Source organism: Eucyclogobius newberryi, unplaced genomic scaffold, assembly GCF_026437365.1.
Source record: "Eucyclogobius newberryi isolate DKJ021-1_F unplaced genomic scaffold, fEucNew1.0.hap1 SCAF_9, whole genome shotgun sequence".
Taxonomy (NCBI): Eukaryota; Metazoa; Chordata; class Actinopteri; order Gobiiformes; family Gobiidae; genus Eucyclogobius; species Eucyclogobius newberryi.
The window spans coordinates 15969527-15990010 of NW_027316532.1; the positions used below are offsets into that span (position 1 = coordinate 15969527).

The window sequence follows — 20484 nt, forward strand, 5'->3', positions numbered from 1 at the left end:
GGATTTGAACACCTGCCAATCAGCAAGAACTCTGGCTCTCAAAGACCAAAGCCTGTCTTTGAAAGGTCCACCTCTACTCCACTTATTCATCTAAATTATTAGAACCTGTTTGCAAATTATTTATATATTTATTAATTGCCTTAATTTCTCCTTCTCTCCTGCAGGTGTGAAGCAGGAAGTCCCAGAGACTCCACTGATAAAAGAGGAACCAGAGGAACAGAGCTCAAAGAACAAGACTCCAAACATTGTGATTAGTGATGTATTTTCACTGTGTGATGGAAACAAGACAACTGAACTGTCAGCAGACAAACCCTTCATCTATCCAGTTCGTGAAAAGGCAGTTATGAAGACTCGCAGCCAAACCCAAACCATCAACGACTCTTCACTGCTCCAACAACGACCAACCAGAAAGAAACGCCTGCACAAAAGAGGAAAGGATTTACACTCCGAGACCGAGGAACAAACTGAGAACTCCTCTGACACTGAGGAACAAACTGAGAACTCCTCTGACACCGAGGAACACACTGAGAACTCCTCTGACACTGAGGAACAAACTGAGAACTCCTCTGACACTGACAGTGATGAAAACTGGGAACCTCCAGCCAGCCGTTCAACTGCACAGATGGAGACAGAGGCTGATGGAGACCACTACAACCAAGTCCAGATAAAAGACACAAGTACATCTGCACACAACTCGGGTCTATTCAAGTGTGGAGCAGAGAGCAGAGCCACTGTCACAGAGGGACACGGCTCAGGGACTGGAGCAGCAGGAGGAGGAGGAAGAGCAGCAGGAGGAGGAGGAAGAAGAGCAGGAGGAGGAGGAGGAGCAAGAGGAGGAGAAGAAGACGGAGACAAGAAACACGAGTGCTCAGTTTGTGAAAAAATGCTAACTACTAATCATCACTTGAAAGTTCATATGAGAACTCACACTGGCGAGAGACCTTTCAGTTGTTCAGTTTGTAAAAAAAAATTTGCCCAAAAAGGTAATCTAAATACACACATGAGCACACACACAGATAAACCATACAGATGTTCAGTTTGTAAGAAAACATTTACTCAACAAACCTTATTGGATGATCACGTGAGAGTTCACTCAAAAGAGAGACCTTACAGCTGCCCAGTGTGTCAGTGGTCATATCTCTATAAAGGTCAACTCAAAGTGCACATGAGAATTCACACAGGAGAAAGACCTTACAGTTGTTCAGTTTGCAATAAAACATTTACTGGCCACACGTCTTTAATTCATCACATGAGAATTCACTCAGGAGAGAGACCTTACAGCTGTACAGTCTGTAAGAAGAGATTTACGACTCAAAATAACTTAAGAAGACACGGCAAAGTTCACGACGGAGAGAAACCTGACAGTTCAATCTCAGGAGGAGAGAAGAAGAAATATGAGTGCTCTGACTGTCGGAGGAAATTTAAGACCAAACGGAGGTTGGAAATACACAACAGAGTTCACACAGGAGAGAGACCTTTCAGTTGTTCAGTTTGTAAGCAAACATTTGCCTATATAGGTAATCTCAATGTACACATGCGAACTCACACAGGAGAGAAACCTTACAGCTGTTTGGTTTGTAGCAAAACCTTTGCCCAAAGTCCTCATCTGAAAGTTCATATGATACTTCACACTGGAGAGAAACCTTACAGCTGTTCGTTCTGCAAGAAAACATTTATTCATAAATCTTCCCTAAATGTCCACATGAGAAAACACAAACTGTAACTTTGTGACATAAACTGAACAGGAACCTTCAGCACGAGTTCTACAGAGGAACCGTGTCAGGATCCAGGCCCTTCTGCTCAAGTTCTACAGAGGAACCGTGTCAAGAACCAGGCCCTTCAGCACGAGTTCTACACAGGAACCGTGTCAAGAACCAGGCCCTTCAGCTCGAGTTCTACAGAGGAACCGTGTCAAGAACCAGGCCCTTCAGCACGAGTTCTAAAGAGGAACCGTGTCAAGAACCAGGTCCTTCAGCTCGAGTTCTACAGAAGAACCGTGTCAAGAACCAGGCTCTTCAGCTCGCGTTCTACAGAGGAACCGTGTCAAGAACCAGGCCCTTCAGCACAAGTTCTACAGACAAACCGTGTCAAGAACCAGGGCCTTCAGCTCGAGTTCTACAGAGGAACCGTGTCAAGAACCAGGCCCTTCAGCTTGAGTTCTACAGAAGAACCGTGTCAAGAACTAGGCCCTTCTGCTCGAGTTCTACAGAGGAACCGTGTCAAGAACCAGGCCCTTCAGCACGAATTCTACAGAGGAACCGTGTCAAGAACCAGGCCCTTCACCACGACCGGATCAGAACCTTTGTTGGCTCCGGCTACAAACTATTGACGGTTTCTGTTGCATTTATGAAAACTTTGACATTTGTCAGGAGGAGTGCTTTGTGGTTTGCTGCTCTCGCTGGACATGAGGTCAGTTTTCATCATCTAAAGTCCGTTTTGCTCCTTTGGGTTCGTCGAATATGTGGAATCAAAATGGTTTTCAACTGCCCTTAATTTGTCTGCGTTGTAGTTGTGGAAACTTTATGTGTCAGCGTTTCATCTTCATGTGTCAAATTTATCATATATCAACCTGTTATTGTCAACTTAATATCTGTAAACTTCATTTTCTGTAAACTGTTTTAAATAATCTTAAGGCTGACGTCACATCTGATGCAAATAACTGCTATTTAAACAAAGGTTAAACTGATGAAGTCTGAATCGAGACATTCAGCACAAAAGCTGCTTCTCCCGCTTGCTCCAAATAAAGATCTTGAGAAGGATCCTCGCCTCTCGCAGTCTCTCATAGATTAAACTGTCAGACCTCCAGGAGCACAGAGGTGGTGGTGTGGCAGTGATCTCATGAGTCCTAAAACTAACAATGTATTTTACTCATTTAAAGCCTCGTGTCAATCACGTGTCCAAATATAAGAAACCAAATAGGAGTTTTGTTCATAGTTATCTACCGACCTGGAGTTTTTAACAGAGTTTTCTGACTTTAGATCAAACTTAGTTAGTCTGGGATGAAATTGTTATAGCTGGAGCCTTTAATATCCACGTGAACGTGAGTGATGACTCTCTCAGTAATGCCTTCAGCGCCTTGTTAGACAGCATCGATTTCACTCAGAATGTAAATACAGCGACTCAGTCATTAGGACACTCTGGATCTTGTCCTAACGTATGGAATAGAGGTTAGTGACATCATTGTCTTCCCTCAAAACCCTTTGTTGACAGATCATTTCTTAATTACCTTTCAGTTTATTCTTAAAGATCATCCAGGCCCACAGACAAGTTGGTGACAGGCGGTACGTCACGAGGGGGCGCTGTGTGCACGAGCTCTGTCTTGGCGGAAACGGAAACACACGGAGCACTTCCGCGTGGCACGTGACTCGGGGCTGCGGGACTCGGTCGTGGCGGCGCAAAGGCATAAAGGCACAAAGGCAGCAGAGATCCAGGAATATGAGCGAGGATCCGGAGGTCAAATATGAGCCGGGTACGTACGTTCGTCAGTCCCACGCGCTCTGTGATCACGTACGTTCGTCAGTACCACGCGCTCTGTGATCACGTACGTTCGTCAGTCCCACGCGCGCTCTGTGATCACGTACGTTCGTCAGTCCCACGCGCGCTCTGTGATCACGTACGTTCGTCAGTCCCACGCGCGCTCTGTGATCACGTCTGATGAATAAAAGTCAAGAGGGGTTTACTATCAGAGAAGTCTGAGGAAAATGTGATTAAAGATAGAGCTGAAGTGAAGACTGTTCGTGCGCGTTATTGTCTCATTTAGAGCGTTTCTGTCTCGTTTCCCATTCAGCTCTTCACATGAGAAGACTCGAAGAACGAGGAGGGAAACTGAACCACAGCAAACTCTGAGCTGACATTTAATAATCACATATTCTGTTTCTCCTTCTCTCCTGCAGGTGTTCAGATGGACTTCAGCCCTGATCCCAGTGTGAAGCAGGAAACTCCAGAGACTTCACTGATTAAAGAGGAACCAGAGGAACATTTGCTGGAGCTCCCAGAGTGCATTGCTGTGTGTGTGAAGAGTGAAGAGCCCTCACTGCAGAGTAAGTCACTTAAGTCCTTTACAAACTCGAGCTCGTTCAGGGCCCAGGGCAGAGCGTGAGCGGGTCGGGCCGGTGCCTGTGGGTAAAAACATACTTTTTGAGGAAATAAATATAAATAATTTCTCTATTGGAACTTAAATGATGAACTGTTGTGATGTCTGAAAAGAGTGATCATATCATTGTGAATCTGGTTCTCAGGAAGGCGGGGTTAGGAGCAGGGCGGGGTTAACGCACCATTTCATATTTGTAACAAGGCCGTGGCTGCAGAGCAGCGGCACGGTCAAATGGCCCAGCAGTTTCAGGAGCCGCGGCAGTGCCATATAGCCTCATGGCTAACTTTAACCCTGACCCTAACCCTAACCTGGCGCGGTCTAAAACGGCGCGGTCAAATAGCCCCGCAATTTCAGGAGCCACGGCAAAAAATAACATGGCATGGGTAATTGTTACTTTTTAAATGTCCATAACGACCTAAACGTATTGTGACTATTATTCATGTATTTCTTCACATGACATGATGATGTAACTTATGTGATATTGTGGTTATTTTGGGGTCTAATTTTGACCCTGTCCATGTGTGTGATTGGCTAATGAGGGCAGTTCCTTGTTTTATGTGAGGAGCAGATTGGCCTGACCTCATGATGAAGGTCAAAGGGCACAGGTCTCACAATCGAGAGTGAGACGCGGGCGTCAGTGGCGGCTGGTGGTGCAAAATATAGGGGGGTATTTGACTGTGTATGTTTTTGTTTTTTTTAATGTCCAAAATTTAAATATTTAACATTGACTGTATAAATAAAAATGTTTTAAATACACATTTACAACGGAATGAATTAAACACACTTTGTTCCCACTTTTGTTAATGATAATACAATGACTTAAAGACAGATACAATTTGTGAGAAAATACATTTGACATAAAATTACATTTTACACTTTATAAAATATCCGATTTGAAAAGAGCAAAACTACGACGGAGTATAAGGGCCAACCAAGAAAAAAATGCACTACGAGAATAAAGTCATTAATTAATGAGAAAAAAGACGTTAATTAATGAGAAAAAAGTCGAAGTAAAAAAAAAGTCGTAAATTAACGACAATAAACGCATTAAATAACGAGAAAAAAGTCATTAAATAACGAGAAAAAAGTCATTAATTAATGAGAAAAAAGTCGTGGTTTAGGCGCCGATTCAAAGTGATGTGAGCAGTTCACTTTCAGCACCACGGTCAGGACGCAAAAGAACGGGCTTGGATGAGCTGACAGTTTAGAACTACATAAAAGTCTGCAATAGATGTTAAAGTGTTTCCTGGCCTTTAAAACGATGTCTTACGTGTGTTTATTACAAGACAAGACACTGCGTTTAGCAGCACCTTTCCTGTTACGCATCATTCACTGACAGTTGGATAAACGCTTTACTTTCTCCATGGTGCAGCTGTAGTGCACCATGAGCTCAAACAGCAGCCGTGCTCCGTGCCACAGCCGCCCGCAGACAGGAGGAGCAGCCTCGGTCTTATATTCACACATGTTCTGCTCCTCTATAGTGTTGTTTCTCTACGTGGGCACTTTGCGCACAGTCACCATTCTCACGCGCTCATTGTGTGCACTTAAGTTTTATGCCCGGATTCTAACCTTTTGTCATCCCTTGGACAAACTCAGTAAAACACACAGAACACAAAACATCTGTCTGCGCTTCCACTCGGCTCCTCATGACGCCCGGATCGTGTTTGGCACAGCAAAAAAGCTATATGTTTTACGCACATGCATCACCCATACATCACCCATACATCACCCATACATCACCCATACATCACCCATACATCACCCATACATCACCCATACATCACCCATACATCACCCATACATCATCCATACATCATCCATACATCACCCATACATCACCCATACATCACCCATACATCACCCATACATCACCCATACATCACCCATACATCACCCATACATCACCCATACATCATCCATACATCATCCATACATCATGGCATGAGCTCCAACACACACGAGCACCCAACACCGGAGTACGTCATTTTACAGGTCCGGGACCTGACATGGGGACACTGCACCCGGGAAATTATTATTTGTGATGTCTAAAAGACCTGCATCATAAAGATCGACATCTATTGTGGGCTTTTGTATTCACTTTTAACCAAGCGCCATTTGCGTCCTGGTGGTGGCGTGTTTGTGTAATGAAGACTCAAGACAGATGCATTTGATTCAGAGCAGATCAGCTTCAGAGCTTTAAACACAGTTCATACAAAACAGAGCTGTTCCGGGACTGTACCATAATGCAACACTGAGGGGGGAGCACGTAACATGGTGCTGAAAGTGAACCGCGTATCTGGCTTTATTGTCTTTAAACGAGATTTCAAAAAAACAATGACTTTTTTTCTCGTTAATTAACGAGATTAATGACTTTATTCTCGTAGTGCCCCGCATTTTTTTTTTTTTTTGGTTGGCCCTTATACTCCGTCGTACAAAACAAACATCTCAGTGATACTGTAACTTATAGTGCAGAGTAACATTACTACATGAAGAGCAAATAAAAACAAACGATTTCAGTTTCATAAAACAGCTTCTGTGGCATTAGTTACCCTGAACTACATGTTATATTTATATTTAAATATTTAATTATCACAGACATTATTGCTGTAGGTTTTCTAATAACAAAAGTATATTTCTATGAATAGAAGTTAAGCGATACTTAATGCTTAGCGTTTGCCTTATCCAGGTCATACATTTAAAAATTACTCCTAGTGTGTTTGTTGTCATGGTAACGGAGCACGGAGTTTTACGGATCACATGTCTCGGCTCGGATTGATATGAAATCAGCTGCTTTCACTTCAACACGACAAAAGCCAACAAACAGTCGAGCAGCTCATTCTGAATGTTTTGGACGTACGTTTTGTCACACGTCTGAAGATGCAGTTTGAAGAAGTAAACACGAAAACACGGCGTGTGGCACTTCCATGTACGTCGCGCACATGTCTGTCACAGCTTAGCTTCATGGAGTAACTACTACGTTAAAATTGGCGCTCGGGATAGCGTCCTTCAGTCGCTATTTTCCTGTGGAGAAAGCCATAGTGACGTAGTCACTTTTGATTGTGATTTGATTGGCTAAATATCCCCATTGATTTTCTATGGGGCGCTGGGGCGCTATTCAAACCGCCCCACGGGTACGTAGAAAAGTGACGCAGGCTGCGCCACGCAGCAGACCACACGGCGCCTAAACAAATAATATCATATACATATATTTATTTTACACATTTACATTTATAATAATATAAGATATTTATGAATGAATTATATTTTTAGACACACAAAAAATGTACGTAGTTTGCTGATTGACAGGGGGGCGGCGCTGCTGGCGGGCGTGTCCTGAAGAAAAAGCCTCCGGTTATGAATGAATTAACATTTAGTTTTTATTTTTACAGTGTCATCTTCACTTAAACGTGTGGGTCTCGCTATGGGCTTTAAAATCTTAATGTTGTTTTGGGCAAATATTGACCAACAGCAAAACAATCTCCATATGGGACCATCCATTGTGTTGATTTGTCTGTTTCGCCTTCTCTCCTGCAGTTGTTCAGATCGACTGGTACAGTCCTGATCCTGTGAAGCGGGAAACTCCAGAGACTTCACAGATTAAAGAGGAACCAGAGGAACATTTGCTGAAACAGGAGGAAGAGCAGCTCCCAGAGTTCACTGCTGTGTGTGTGAAGAGTGAAGAGCAGTCCTCACTGCTTCAACAAAGACAAACTGAGCACAGAGAGTTGACACAGGGAGAGCACTGTGGAGGAGCAGGAGCAGACATCAGCTTAGACCCACATGGACATTTACACTCACAGACTGAGGAACAAACTGACAATGATGAAGACTGGGAACCTCAAGCCAGAAGTTCAACTGCACGAATTAAAGAGGAACCAGAGGAACACTTGCTGCAGCTCCCAGAGTTCACTGCTGTGTGTGTGAAGAGTGAAGAGCAGTCCTCACTGCAGAGTAAGTCCTGCCTTTGTGTGTGTCTTCCCTTTAAACAATCTCTCATTTGAAGACATTTCATGCTAGTGGTTAGCTTGACTATATTTTCATGATTTAATTGGATATAAATAGTTAAAAATGTCTGTTGTGGCCTTAAGTTGGCCGTCACTCTTGGAGCTGCCACTGACTCAAAACTCCTTAAATCTGACAGTCTTTGTTCAAGTCTGAGCGCGCCGGCTCAAAGGACAAGAGGAAAGAGGAAAAACACGTCCGGAATGCTCTCTCAGTCTGTGGATACCCGGCTTGGGTTCTCAACAGAGTGAAGAGAACCAAAAAGCAGGACAAAAGGGAAACGGAATAGAGAAGGAAGGGTGTTTCTATCCCTTGTGTCTCAGGACTGTTAGAAAAAGGATTTTTAGACATGAAATCCCTGTTTATTTTAAACCAGGAAACACTTTAAGACACAAACTGGTTCATCCTAAGGACAAGATGCAACACAAAAACAGAACAATGTAGTTTATTCTGTCCAATGCAGTGAAGAAAGCTGTGAAAAATGCCACATAGTGAGACTAAAGAGCGCCACGTAGTGAGACTAAAGAGCGCCACATAGTGAGACTAAAGAGCGCCACGTAGTGAGACTAAAGAGCGCCACGTAGTGAGACTAAAGAGCGCCACGTAGTGAAACTAAAGAGCGCCACATAGTGAGACTAAAGAGCCACATAGTGAGACTAAAGAGCCCCATAGTGAGACTAAAGAGCCACTGCACAAGAGGCTTTCTCTGCACGTCAGACACTGGAGTTCAGGACCACAGAGCGCCGTGCATCTTCATCTTAAAGAGACAAACCACTCTATCAAAGACAGTGGGGAGAAGATTCTGAGCAGGACAAAAGATGAAGAGAAAGAGTTGAAGAGGCAAACTTTGTTAAAAAAGAAAGGCCTTCTTTAAATAGGTGGTTTAAGATTCAAATTCTTCCGGTTGTTTATAATGGAATTTTGAATCCCTGGAGAGGTCGACGCCCACGGCCTTCTGATGCTAATCAGGTAATTACACAGGGAGGAGAGAGAGTGAGCCAGGGACAATAGGAGGCTGATAGCCCATAGCATCGAGTCCAAATGACTTCACCGCTTGGACTATTTTTAGTACGACAGGGACATGGCCAGTTACCCGGATGTTTGGGACATACATGTACACAGCCTTTCATTTCTCTCAGCGAAAACCATGTTCCCGGAGGGCAATTTCTACATGAAATGATCACGGACCACAGTGTAGATCAGCTGAAGAGGCTTGAATGTCGAGGTCTGTTACTGGTAGAAAGTCTGATTCAGGGAAAAGGTGAGTAAGAAGGTTGTTCGTTGTGAGCGAGTTGTCGTGATTCAAGCCCACTGGTCCCAATTTTGAACATTATGACATGGCATTTGTAAGGGTCTACGCGCCTAAATAAAACTGATGTTAATTCTACAGGGTAACACGATAAACTTGTGATATATCCGGAGCTCCCCAGAGCAGGCAGCGGTGCGTGACGGCCTGTGTGCCCGGGGTTCACTCACCTGCTTGGGGCTGAACGCTCCCTCCGCTGCGCTCTCTGGAGAGTTGTCTAAGACTCGGTTCCAGTCTGACTTTTAAACATTCTTACTCTGCACAAGTCCGAAGGCGGCTGGATCTCTCCTCCAGCGCCGCGGACTCACACTGGGCTTTCCTTGCGTCCTCGCCTTCTCTCCTCGCCTCCTCTCCTCACTCCTCTCCTCGCGTCCTCTCACTGTGCCGCCGCTGAAACTGTAAATACCTTGCTTTTCGTCCGGGACTTTGGGATTCAGCTCGCGCTTCGCCGACACTGCCGCGGCGCCTGTGGATTTTAGCGGTGGTGAAAGGCGATGGAAACGCTGTTTCCGGTGTTTGCTACGCTGTGGATATTCTGGTGAAACACCACGGCGAGCGCGAACTCCATCATCCACATCGGTCAGAAGCAGCAGCACGGGCACTTTAGAGAATGCTACTATCGGACTAGTGAAGCGTCGGACTAGTGAGCGGTCGGACTAGTGAGCGGTCGGACTAGTGAGCGGTCGGACTAGTGAGCGGTCGGACTAGTGTGAACCTTCGGACTAGTGTGAACCTTCGGACTAGTGTGAACCTTCGGACTCGTGAACCTTCGGACTCGTGAACCTTCGGTCTCAACGAGAAAAACTCACCTGGTCTGGTGTGTATGTTGCTGGTGTTGGATCGGGGTGTTGTCAGTAGGTTCGGCTTCTCCAACAAAGTGTTTGGAACATATAATAATAACATATATATAAGTTTCCTTTTTGACATTTTCATGTGTAAAGTCAGGCCGTCCAAAAGCTCGAGCCCACTTCCTGCACCGAGCGAGATCGCGTCAAGGTTTCACAAATGGTTTGAAGATTACTCTCTTCATGTAGTGAATCGCTATGACATACACGATACCTACAGTGCTTTGTAGTCACCATCATTAAGCGATTTTTGTGAAATTCACAAAATCACAAAAGGATTTCAACACAATGGCTGTCGTCGTACACTCAGCAGGCGCTGGGTTTGTGTCGAAGTTTAGTCTATACAGACTGCGAGAGGCGAAGATCGTTCTCAAGTTCTTTATTTGATGAAAACATGGAAAAACAGGCAAAACAGTAGCATGTTGGTCGTCTTGCAGCTGAGATTTGACTCTTCACAAGATTTAGCTGTGTTTTATATCGCTGTTGCTTGGGTCTGATAAAAATGGCCTGACCTTTGCTATGACGTCCGCTTTAAGATTGTTTAGACTAGTCCACGGATGATCAGAAAATACACAGAATAGTTAATTGTGACCCATATGCAGTAAGATCGTCTTGACTCATGATAAATAGGTCACATTCACATGTGATCACACAAGAGGCGCCAGACTGTCATGGAATTAGACATACACCGATGCTATTCCGTAACACATCGAGAACACAATTCAACCTAGAATATGAAACGACACAGAAACATCAGACATTTGTGTGGCATGCATGGGAGAAAACGCGGGGACTGTGTCAGCCAGGCCGTTGTAAGGAGCCTGGCTGACCCTCCTGCGTCTCACCCCCGCGTCTCACCTCATTTTTATGCTGGTTGGTTTTATTAGATATTCTGGAATAGGCGGGTCACATTTCTCATTGGTCAGCCTCACATCAAGGCACTTGGTATTCTCCCCCCCCCCCCCCCCCCCCCCCCCCCGGGCAACATTCTTTGGCCCATCTTTACGACCCCTTCACAAACAAATGCAGTTTGTCACACACCCGTTCTTCTTAGACTAATGATGCAGATAAAATATCACTATTATGCAGATAAAATACATCACAGAAATATACTCATATATTCACATTTTATCACACAGACGCAACCTCACAAAATAACAGAACGTAAACCCCCCAAAAACATATTAAATGTTTACAAATCTAATTAAATCATTATATAATCAAGTAAATCCTTAAAATAACTCATTTAGTAAAAATCGATGTGAGACAAGGAGCATCCCCAGTTAGTGTAAACACATGGTGGAATGTAGTAATCAGATTAGTCAGATTCTGGAAAAAGTATAGGAGTCTTGTCACTATCAGAGTTAGATTTGTGTTCGAGTAGTAATAGTGTGTGTAATCAGGGTCAAAAGATAAGCAGGTTGTCTAGTAAGAGCAGATACAATCAAGCGTTCTATAAGTGATCTAAGACAGCACAGCATCCAATCATAATCAATACATAGGCAATAACAATAATATTGGTGAAAAACAGAAACAGTGCCAGCCCAAGGCCCAAAGATGTGGTATAACCAGGGAGACCACAAGGGGCAAGGGTGGTGGTAAATAATTCTGGCTTGACATGAGTTGGCTCATATTCATCATTTGAGGTCTTTGAAATTGGCCAGGTTGGTTTGGGGCCATTTGGTGTTGACCTCTTTGTGTCTGCCCTATGGGGCAGTCTCGAGCCCAATGTCCAGTTCCAAAGCAGTTTAAGCACTGATCAGGAGTCACGCTGAGCCTGTTTTGTCCTCTTCCTGCTCTTACCCCACGGCCTCTTCCACGAGAGAATGTGTTACGTTCACGTTCTTGATTGTAGATGATTTCTGAAGCAGGTGTGTTGTTCTTTGGTCCTGTGGTGGATGGGATTGCCTGTGGTTGTGCCATAGTGGGTTGTACTTGTCCCATGACCATTTTAATTGCCATAGTAAGCTGTTGGGCACTGTCTGACACTGGATTCTCTTCTGTTGCCGCAGTCATTATCGCGGCAGACTTATTTTCCTTCTTTTTATCATTCACCTCTTCTTGGAGCCTTTTGAGTTGTAATTTGATCGTTGCCATTTTAATTTTTTCCATATCCTCATTCCGTCCCTTTTTTCCTTCAGGTACTTAGCAACATGATGTTGGCAGTTGGCATCAAACTCTTTTTCTGTCTTTGAGTAAAGACCAACAACATCAGCCAAATGATCATGGACACATTTAGATCCTAGTCCTTTTACCAGAGTAGAAAAGAACATGAGGGTGTTGCCAGTACCAGGTTGTATGGGCTCTCCAGTTGCATCATTGAACTGTGTTTTAGCTCTTTGCTTATATGTGAAGTAGTCTTCATAATTTTTCATTTCCAGAGCCAACAATGCGTCAGGAAGGCAGGTGGGATACATTCCTTTAAGTACCTGAGTTAACTGAGGCTTTATGGTGGCAAATGATGTGGATGCTCACTGGAGCATGAATCTGTTTGGATACTTCAGAACGGATCCTGGCCGCCGTATTCTCATCTGTTGCTCTTATAAGAATTGCAGACACATGTCCCCAGCAAAGTGTTTCTCCCGCAGTATTCGTGGTCAATGCTCTGAGGAAGGCCGGCGCACCTTGTGTCAGTTCGGTCAGTTTTAACATCAGCCCTTCTAGATCTTTCAATGCGAATGGTTGGTACACTGCTTGGTTACTTGCAGTCATTCGGAGAGGTGCAACGAGAGGAGGAGCCTCTTCGGTGCTAGAAACCTCATCATCTTCTTCCTTGGTACCTTTGTGTACGGGGAGCGGGTGAAGTTCCCCACTCAAGAAAGCATTGTTGTATCCATGCTCATCCAACATTCCTGTGAATGCTCCCACCACATATTGATTTGGTGAAAACCCGTTTTCTTCTGTTGTTCCACTCCTCTTTGAATGTGGAGTTTCTGCTGTGCTTGCTGCTTACTTTTAGCTTCTATTAGCCCAGTTCCTAGGACTGTGACTGATTCCCCCTTTCGTCCAAGTTGTTTTTCTTCTGGTTTCCTGCGTAGCTCAGCCGCCACTTCCCGTTCCTTTCCTTCCAGTAGTTGTTGTAATCTTCTTTCTTCATCTGTGTCCGAAGCCAATCCAGGTGGTGACCATGCATTGGTGGCAAGTTGTTCTTTTTGAGCCACTGTTTGCTTGAGCATGAATTTGGAGATGTGATTTTGGCTGGAGACCAATGTTGTCAGAGCTAACACCTGTTCCTTCAAATCCTGCATCTGTCTTTGTTCTTGAGTGGGTTCTGACGGGACCATAGTCAGAGTACCCGAGACCACAGCATGTTTTGTTGGCAGCTGTGGTATGGTTCTGGTTGTATCTCTTATCATAGATGAATCCATGGATGAGTACTGCAGGGGAGGAGCCGTTGGAGTAGAAGTGTGGGGAGCTGTTTTTTCTTGTTCCGTTTCTGTCCTCATTTTCTTCATTTCTTTTGCTAGTTGTCCATATGCGCTATGATGTTCGTTTTCAGAGGAGGGGCACTGCAGTTCTCCTTTGGCCAGAGGTGGGGGGGCGCTATAGCTGTGACGTCGGCCTCGTACCCCAGTCTGCTCGCTCTCTTCATCTGTGCTAGAGCCTCCATCTTTGTTATTCGCTCCAAAAGGGATGCACTTATCGCCTCTGTTTTTCTGTTTCATTTCGTTTTTTCTGATTGTTTGTCGCTCTTCTGGTTTCACCTGAATATTGGCCAGAAATAATCTCTCTCTTCTGATTAAAATGTCTTATGCCATTTTATGTAGTTTCACTGAAAATTATAATTTTTCGTCATGTTCTTTCAGTTTCTTTTTGTCAACAGTTTTTCCTTTCACTGTCCAAATTTGATGTGTTTTGTAATGGAGGACCTTAGATTGATGATATTCATTAATACAATTCCATTGTTGTTCTGTGGGAGCCACCATCAATTTTTTCTCTGCATATTTTTGGAAGAGGTTCTTCATTTGTGTAGTTTGCTTTTTTGCTTCCTTTGGGTTTTGTTCATTTGCGCAGATTGTGTTTTCCAGATCCTTCAAAATGTATTAATTTTGAATGGAATAAGATTATTATTATTTGATAGTAAAAAAGTGTGGCAGTCAAAAACAAACAGAACAATAAAACAAAAATAATAATTCTGACTTATTATTACAATTCGAACAATAATTATAACAATAATATTGAAATAAAATACCTATATAATATTTCAATTTAAAGATTTAAAATAAAAAAAACAAATACAAATGTATTTAATATAAATTTAAAAAATAGAAAATTTAAAATGTAAATAGAATACAAACTTGAAAAACGTCCCACGTTTTATTTTATTTTTATTTATTTTTTCCAGAGTCCAACTCCCTTTTTTAAATCAGTCCAACTGATTGTATGTAGTTTTACACGTCCAACGTGTTTTGGAGTCCAACTCCTCTTTAAATCAGTCCAACTGATTGTCTAAACCAGGGTTGGGCAATTATTTTCCTCCGAGGGCCATATTCGAATCCAGGCAAGTAGCGGAGGGCCGGCCCACCATCATTGGTGTGAAAAGAAAAAATCCCAAAAATGAAATGTCAAATAAAATATAACTTTTCTGTCAAATATAGGCTATTGAATCTATTATTTAATTGATTTCAGGTCATATGTATTAAGGATACACGTGCAGACAGATGCCTGAGGGCAAAAAAAAGGAAAAAAAAAAAAAAAATATATATATATATATATATATATATATATATATATTTCTAATATTACTTGGACAAGCTTGGCTCTGATCTATTTGATAAAACTGAGGACTCTTGGGTTCTGTGACCCGTATTTATTGCCCAAGGCGATGTTTCAGCCGTTACATCTGCGAGTGTAGCTAGTGTCGTGCTTTCGCATCTGTGATACCCCGATATCTACAATTACCTTGTCAACCAGACGTCAGCGTATACATCTGAAAAGCTACAAAAGGAAGGTTATAAGTACTTTGTGGTTCGCTGGGTGAAAGAAGTACTGATAAAAGAAAACAATCATGTGTTCCTCACAGTCAGCAAGGTGAGTAAATTTCAAATTCAACGTTATTGTTATCAAAATTTGACACGTTCATCACCTCCTTAGTCCTACTATTTAGCAATGTTAGCCATGCTGATTGACAATTTAATGACATATTGGAACAACCAGTGTTGTCTTGGTGTGCAGTTAGAGCAAATGGTGAAATTGTTTGTGCTCCTTTTACCTGCATGGCTGAGTTGTTCTCATGTTGCTGCAACTCTTTTCACCTTAGAGACCCCATCCAGAATGAGGAGTGACACAACCTGTACCTCTGTACCGTGTGGATGGCTGGTACCCAGTGAATCAAGAAATGTGGAGTACAAAGAAATCAGGAGCATAGACTTTACCAGTCCACTCACCAAAAAGAGGAAACACTGCAACGGTCATTCACCACAGTCTATCAGCAACACTACCATTGATTACCAGGCGTTCTATGATCAACTGAAGGGTGCTGGATCAGTTGTGTTGTCTGTGTTGCCTGGGTATGCAAATGACTTGATACCTAAAGCTGAAACCAACTACCTTCCGAAGCCTCTAACAGACTATTTTTCGGTGGACAACCAATCCTTATCACCAGCTGACTTGTGCCAAAAAGTCAGTGAGATTATGGATGAATGGTCAATCACAGAAAGTGAGGTAGGCATGCTTACAATCAATGTTTTTTTTTGTAGTAGAGTGAATACATTGTATTTCAAAGTAGATCAAATCACGTTTTATTTTACGTTGTACAAAATAGAGATTTCTGAAATGTTCATATTTTAAATGACAGATAAAAGCTGTGGAACTATACACAAGGGACCAAGCTTTGTCCAATGTCTGGTTTCGTCAACGTGCTGGGAGAATAACGGCAAGTGTTTTCAAGGCAGCATCGAGCACTGATCCTAACCATCCATCAATGTCCCTCATAGAGACAATATGCTATCCAAAGGCATACTGGCTTTCAACTAAACCTACAAGGTAATTTATTCGGCTGCCCCAAATAAATCGTCTTTTTTTTCCGACCCAACATTTTTCAAGTGGGTTGGTCGGCAGGTTTTTTTTTACTTTAAAGGCAAAAAAAAATATCCAAATTGTTGCCATTTTTTGATTCTGCCAGTGACCCGCTGTGACCCGCTGTGACCACCAGGGGTCGGGCTTCAAAAATCAATGAGACGTTCTCCTTCCTGTTTCTGGGCGGTTTTCGCGACATTTTCCGCCTTAAAATATTTCTAGTGAGTTCCAGTGATACAAAATCATTCAACACGGCACTTTTTTGAAAAAGCGGTCGGTGAGTCGGCGAGTTATAAGACCAAAAAAATTTTGACAAAATGATATTTTTTTTTGGGGTTACGGCAAACAGACATATTTTTTTGCTCTGCCTTATTTCAATACGTTTTACACATAATTAGGGTTATTTTGTGCATGTCATCATGCTTCATTACTACACTGATGAGCCTCTTATTCTCTATATGAACTTTATAAGAGTTTTTCTATTTAGAGTTTTTTTAAAGCTTCCTAGTTCTCCTACTTTATCTACTTGCGTTGCAACACCAAAATTTCCACATTGTGTGGACAAACAAAGTCTATCTTATCTTATTCTTGAATTTTGCAGATGGGGATGCAAACATGAGGAGAAGGTAATGAAGGATTACTTAGCGATACAGGCCTTGAAACACCAAGATATGGAAGTGGTGCAAAGTGGACTCTTTCTGCATAAGGAGTATCCTTTCATCGGAGCATCTCCAGATGGGCTCACTTCATGTTCCTGCTGTGGTGAAGGTGTGCTGGAGATTAAGTGCCGTTTCTGCCCAAAGGGTTCATCAATAAAAGATCCTTGCAGTGTTCCTGAGGTTTGTCTGGAAGACCTCGGTGGACGCTATCAACTGAAACGTGGTCACCAGTACTACTTCCAAGTGCAATGTCAACTTGCATGTACAGGCCGTACATTTGCTGACTTTTGTTTCTGGACAGGAAGAGAACTGTTCATTGAGAGGATTGCCTTCAACTGTAAACTGTTTGAGGATACTGTGGAGAAAGTGAAGTTACTCTTCAAGACAAGTATATTGCCAGAGTTGCTGGCAAAAACTGTCACTGGGCAGATCTGCTACTGTAAGGAAACAGACAGCAGTAAGACCCTGATTGAATGTGCTTCTGACCTGTGCACTCATAAACATTTCCACAAGGAGTGCCTAAGACTAAAGTGCATACCGAAGAAAGGATGGCTCTGCCCATCTTGCAGACAACTGGCGAAGAGGAAATGATTAATGTTCTGCAGTAGAAACTTTTAGTTGAAAATTTTGATGTTCAGAACAGCTAAACCAGCCGACATTTTGTTATATTGCACTGGTTGGTTTAATGGCAATTATTTCTTGTTTCTTATTGGCCATAAACACTTATCACTTATCACTAATATTTTCAATGTCATAAAATACTGCATTTTCATCTTATGAAGGAAGGACTTGCTTCATTACTGGTTATAGGTCTAATAAAATACTGCATTTTTAATCTAAAACATGTCTTATTTATTACCCCATTTTGAAATATTAATGATATAACGTAATTAGATAATAAATATAAAGCAGCTTTTATTAAGTTGAAAAATAACTTATTAAAATGCACCAACCTAAATAAAAGCACCTTCGTCAAAGGCCTTTATGAAAAATGACAAACAGAAACTGAAACGCGTCTTTGGGAAAAATACCGAACATTAAATTAAAAGTGTTTAGTTCCACTTTGATAGAAGAGACCAGATACAACATGCCCTCATGCCCTCGATGTCACCGATCATTCTCATATGTTACTTATGACATTTATATATGTCCATCCATGTATATAGGCTAAAACTACAAAATATATATATTTTTTTTAATTCCAACCGTAATGCAGGTTTTGTCTTTTATGTTTTGTCATTCCTGCAGGTGTTAAGATCGACTGGTGCGGTCCTGATCCTGTGAAGCAGGAAACCCTAGAGACTGCACAGATTAAAGAGGAACCAGAGGAACTTTTGCTGAAACAGGAGGAAGAGCAGCTCCCAGAGTTCACTGCTGTGTGTGTGAAGAGTGAAGAGCAGTCCTCACTGCTTCAACAAAGACAAACTGAGCACAGAGAGTTGACACAGGGAGAGCTCTGTGGAGGAGCAGGAGCAGACATCAGCTTAGACCCACATGGACATTTACACTCGCAGACTGAGGAACAAACTGACAATGATGAAGACTGGGAACCTCCAGCCAGCAGTTCAACTGCACAGATGGAGACAGAGGCTGATGGAAACCACTACAACCAAGTCCAGATAAAAGACACTGTCACAGAGGGACATGGGTCAGGGACCAGAGAAAGAGCAGGAGGAGGAGTAGCAGGAGGAGGAAGAAGAGGAGAACGAGACAAGAAATATGAGTGCTCTGTCTGTGAAAAGTCTTACACTACTAATCAAAACTTAAAAGTGCATATGAGAACCCACACTGGAGAGAGACCTTTCAGCTGCTCAATTTGTAAAAAATCGTTTGTCCAAAAATGTAGATTAAACAAACATAGTAAAGTTCACACAGGGGAGAGGCCTTACAGCTGTTTAACATGTGACCAAACATTTGCCCATAAGGGTCATGTTAAAAAGCACATGAGAACTCACACAGGTGAGAAGCCTTTCAGCTGTTCAATTTGTAAGAAAACATTTGCACAAAGTGGCAATCTTAATGCACACATGAGAATCCACACTGGAGAGAGGCCTTACAGCTGCTCAACCTGTCAGAAAGAATTTAAACAAAACAGTGAACTCAAATCCCACATGAGATCTCACACTAGGGACAAACCTTACAGCTGCTCAATGTGTGAGAAGGTTTATGCCAAAAAGAGAAATCTGAATGAGCATATGAAAACTCACACAGGAGAGAGGCCTTACAGTTGTTCAGTCTGCCAGAAAGCGTTTGCTTGTAAGGATTATCTCCAGGTGCACTTGAGAACTCACACTGGAGAGAGACCATACAGCTGTCCAGTATGCAATAGAGCATTTGCATTGTCTTGTCAGCTCGGGGCACACAAGAGGATTCACACCGGGGAGAAGCCATACAGCTGTTCAACCTGTGGGAAAGAGTTTAGACTAAACCATTCCCTGAAACTGCACATGCGAACTCATACAGGGGAGAGACCATACAGCTGCACAGTCTGTCAGAGAGCATTTGCACATCAGACTAATTTGCACAACCACATGAGAACTCACACAGGAGAGAAACCTTACGGCTGTACAGTCTGTCAGAGAGCATTTGCGAACTCAACTCATCTGAAGACGCACATGAAAACTCACACAGGCGAGAAACCATTAAAGCTGCATTTGTATTCTGATATTAAGGACATAGTGAAGATGAAATAACAGTGCGGTTAGCTTTTCAACATGATCCCAGGATTAACACGTGAGGCCCAAAGATGACAAGCTCTCTGAATCTTCATCCTCTTCAGCAGGAGTGTCTCTGGAAGGGCCTGATAGGTTCTTGCCTGACCTACCAGTCCCTCTCAAATTCTGTTTAAATCCAGAAGGGTCTGAAATCGAACCATTGGGGGTAAAAAAAAACTCTCCAAGCATGAACCAGTCCAACCACCGCTGCTAATTTGTGTCACGTGTCTCTCAAATGCAGACGACATCTCAGCGGACAAGAAATATGACTGCTCTGTTTGTCAGAAGATTTACGAATAAAAAGGGCTTAGAAAGATGTTTCAGAATTTACACAGGAGAGAAACCGTACAGTTGTTCCGTTTGTAACAGAATGTTTTCACACACACATAACATGAAAGACCATATGAGATCACATAAGGGAGACAAAACTCACAGCTGTTCAATCTGTATGAAAACATTTGCCTTAAAAAATGCTCTTAGAGACATGCATGTCTTATTTCATATATCTGGCGGTAATGCAACACTTGGATGCCAACCGCCATAAAACAACAACAACATCAACTTTTATTATTGTGCATCGTTCTTTGTGGGTGCTGGCGCTGTGGGCCGGGTGCCGGCGCTGTGGGCGTATATAGTGTGACTTTTGTGGATTCCAGTGGTTTTAATCACGTTTAACGTTCCTGAGACTTTTCACACAGTATAACAGATGTGAAACAATCATGTTTAAATAAACTGTAGATTAAAGAAATGACTCCAATGTGTTTGTAAATCCTCTGGTTAAAATGTGGTGTATTACAAAGTTTTTCATATGGATTTTAATTAAGTATTACATGTTCGATTTTTTTAA

General features: G+C 42.6%; 2 protein-coding genes across 2 annotated transcripts in view; both read left to right on the forward strand.

Moving 5' to 3' along the window:
* LOC140353380 (uncharacterized) overlaps positions 1-20321 on the forward strand; it is a 257995-nt gene extending 237674 nt beyond the window's left edge. Inside the window, exon 2 of the mRNA XM_072437915.1 lies at positions 18172-20321. Within this exon, the coding sequence (XP_072294016.1) occupies positions 18172-19616 (1445 nt within the window). The 3' untranslated portion in view covers positions 19617-20321. The remainder of the gene's footprint in view (positions 1-18171) is intronic.
* Positions 797-20484, forward strand: part of LOC140353401 (uncharacterized) — a 110701-nt gene continuing 91013 nt past the window's right edge. Inside the window, exon 1 of the mRNA XM_072437952.1 lies at positions 797-1727. Coding sequence (XP_072294053.1) covers positions 884-1723 — 840 coding nt within the window. The 5' untranslated portion in view covers positions 797-883 and the 3' untranslated portion in view covers positions 1724-1727. The remainder of the gene's footprint in view (positions 1728-20484) is intronic.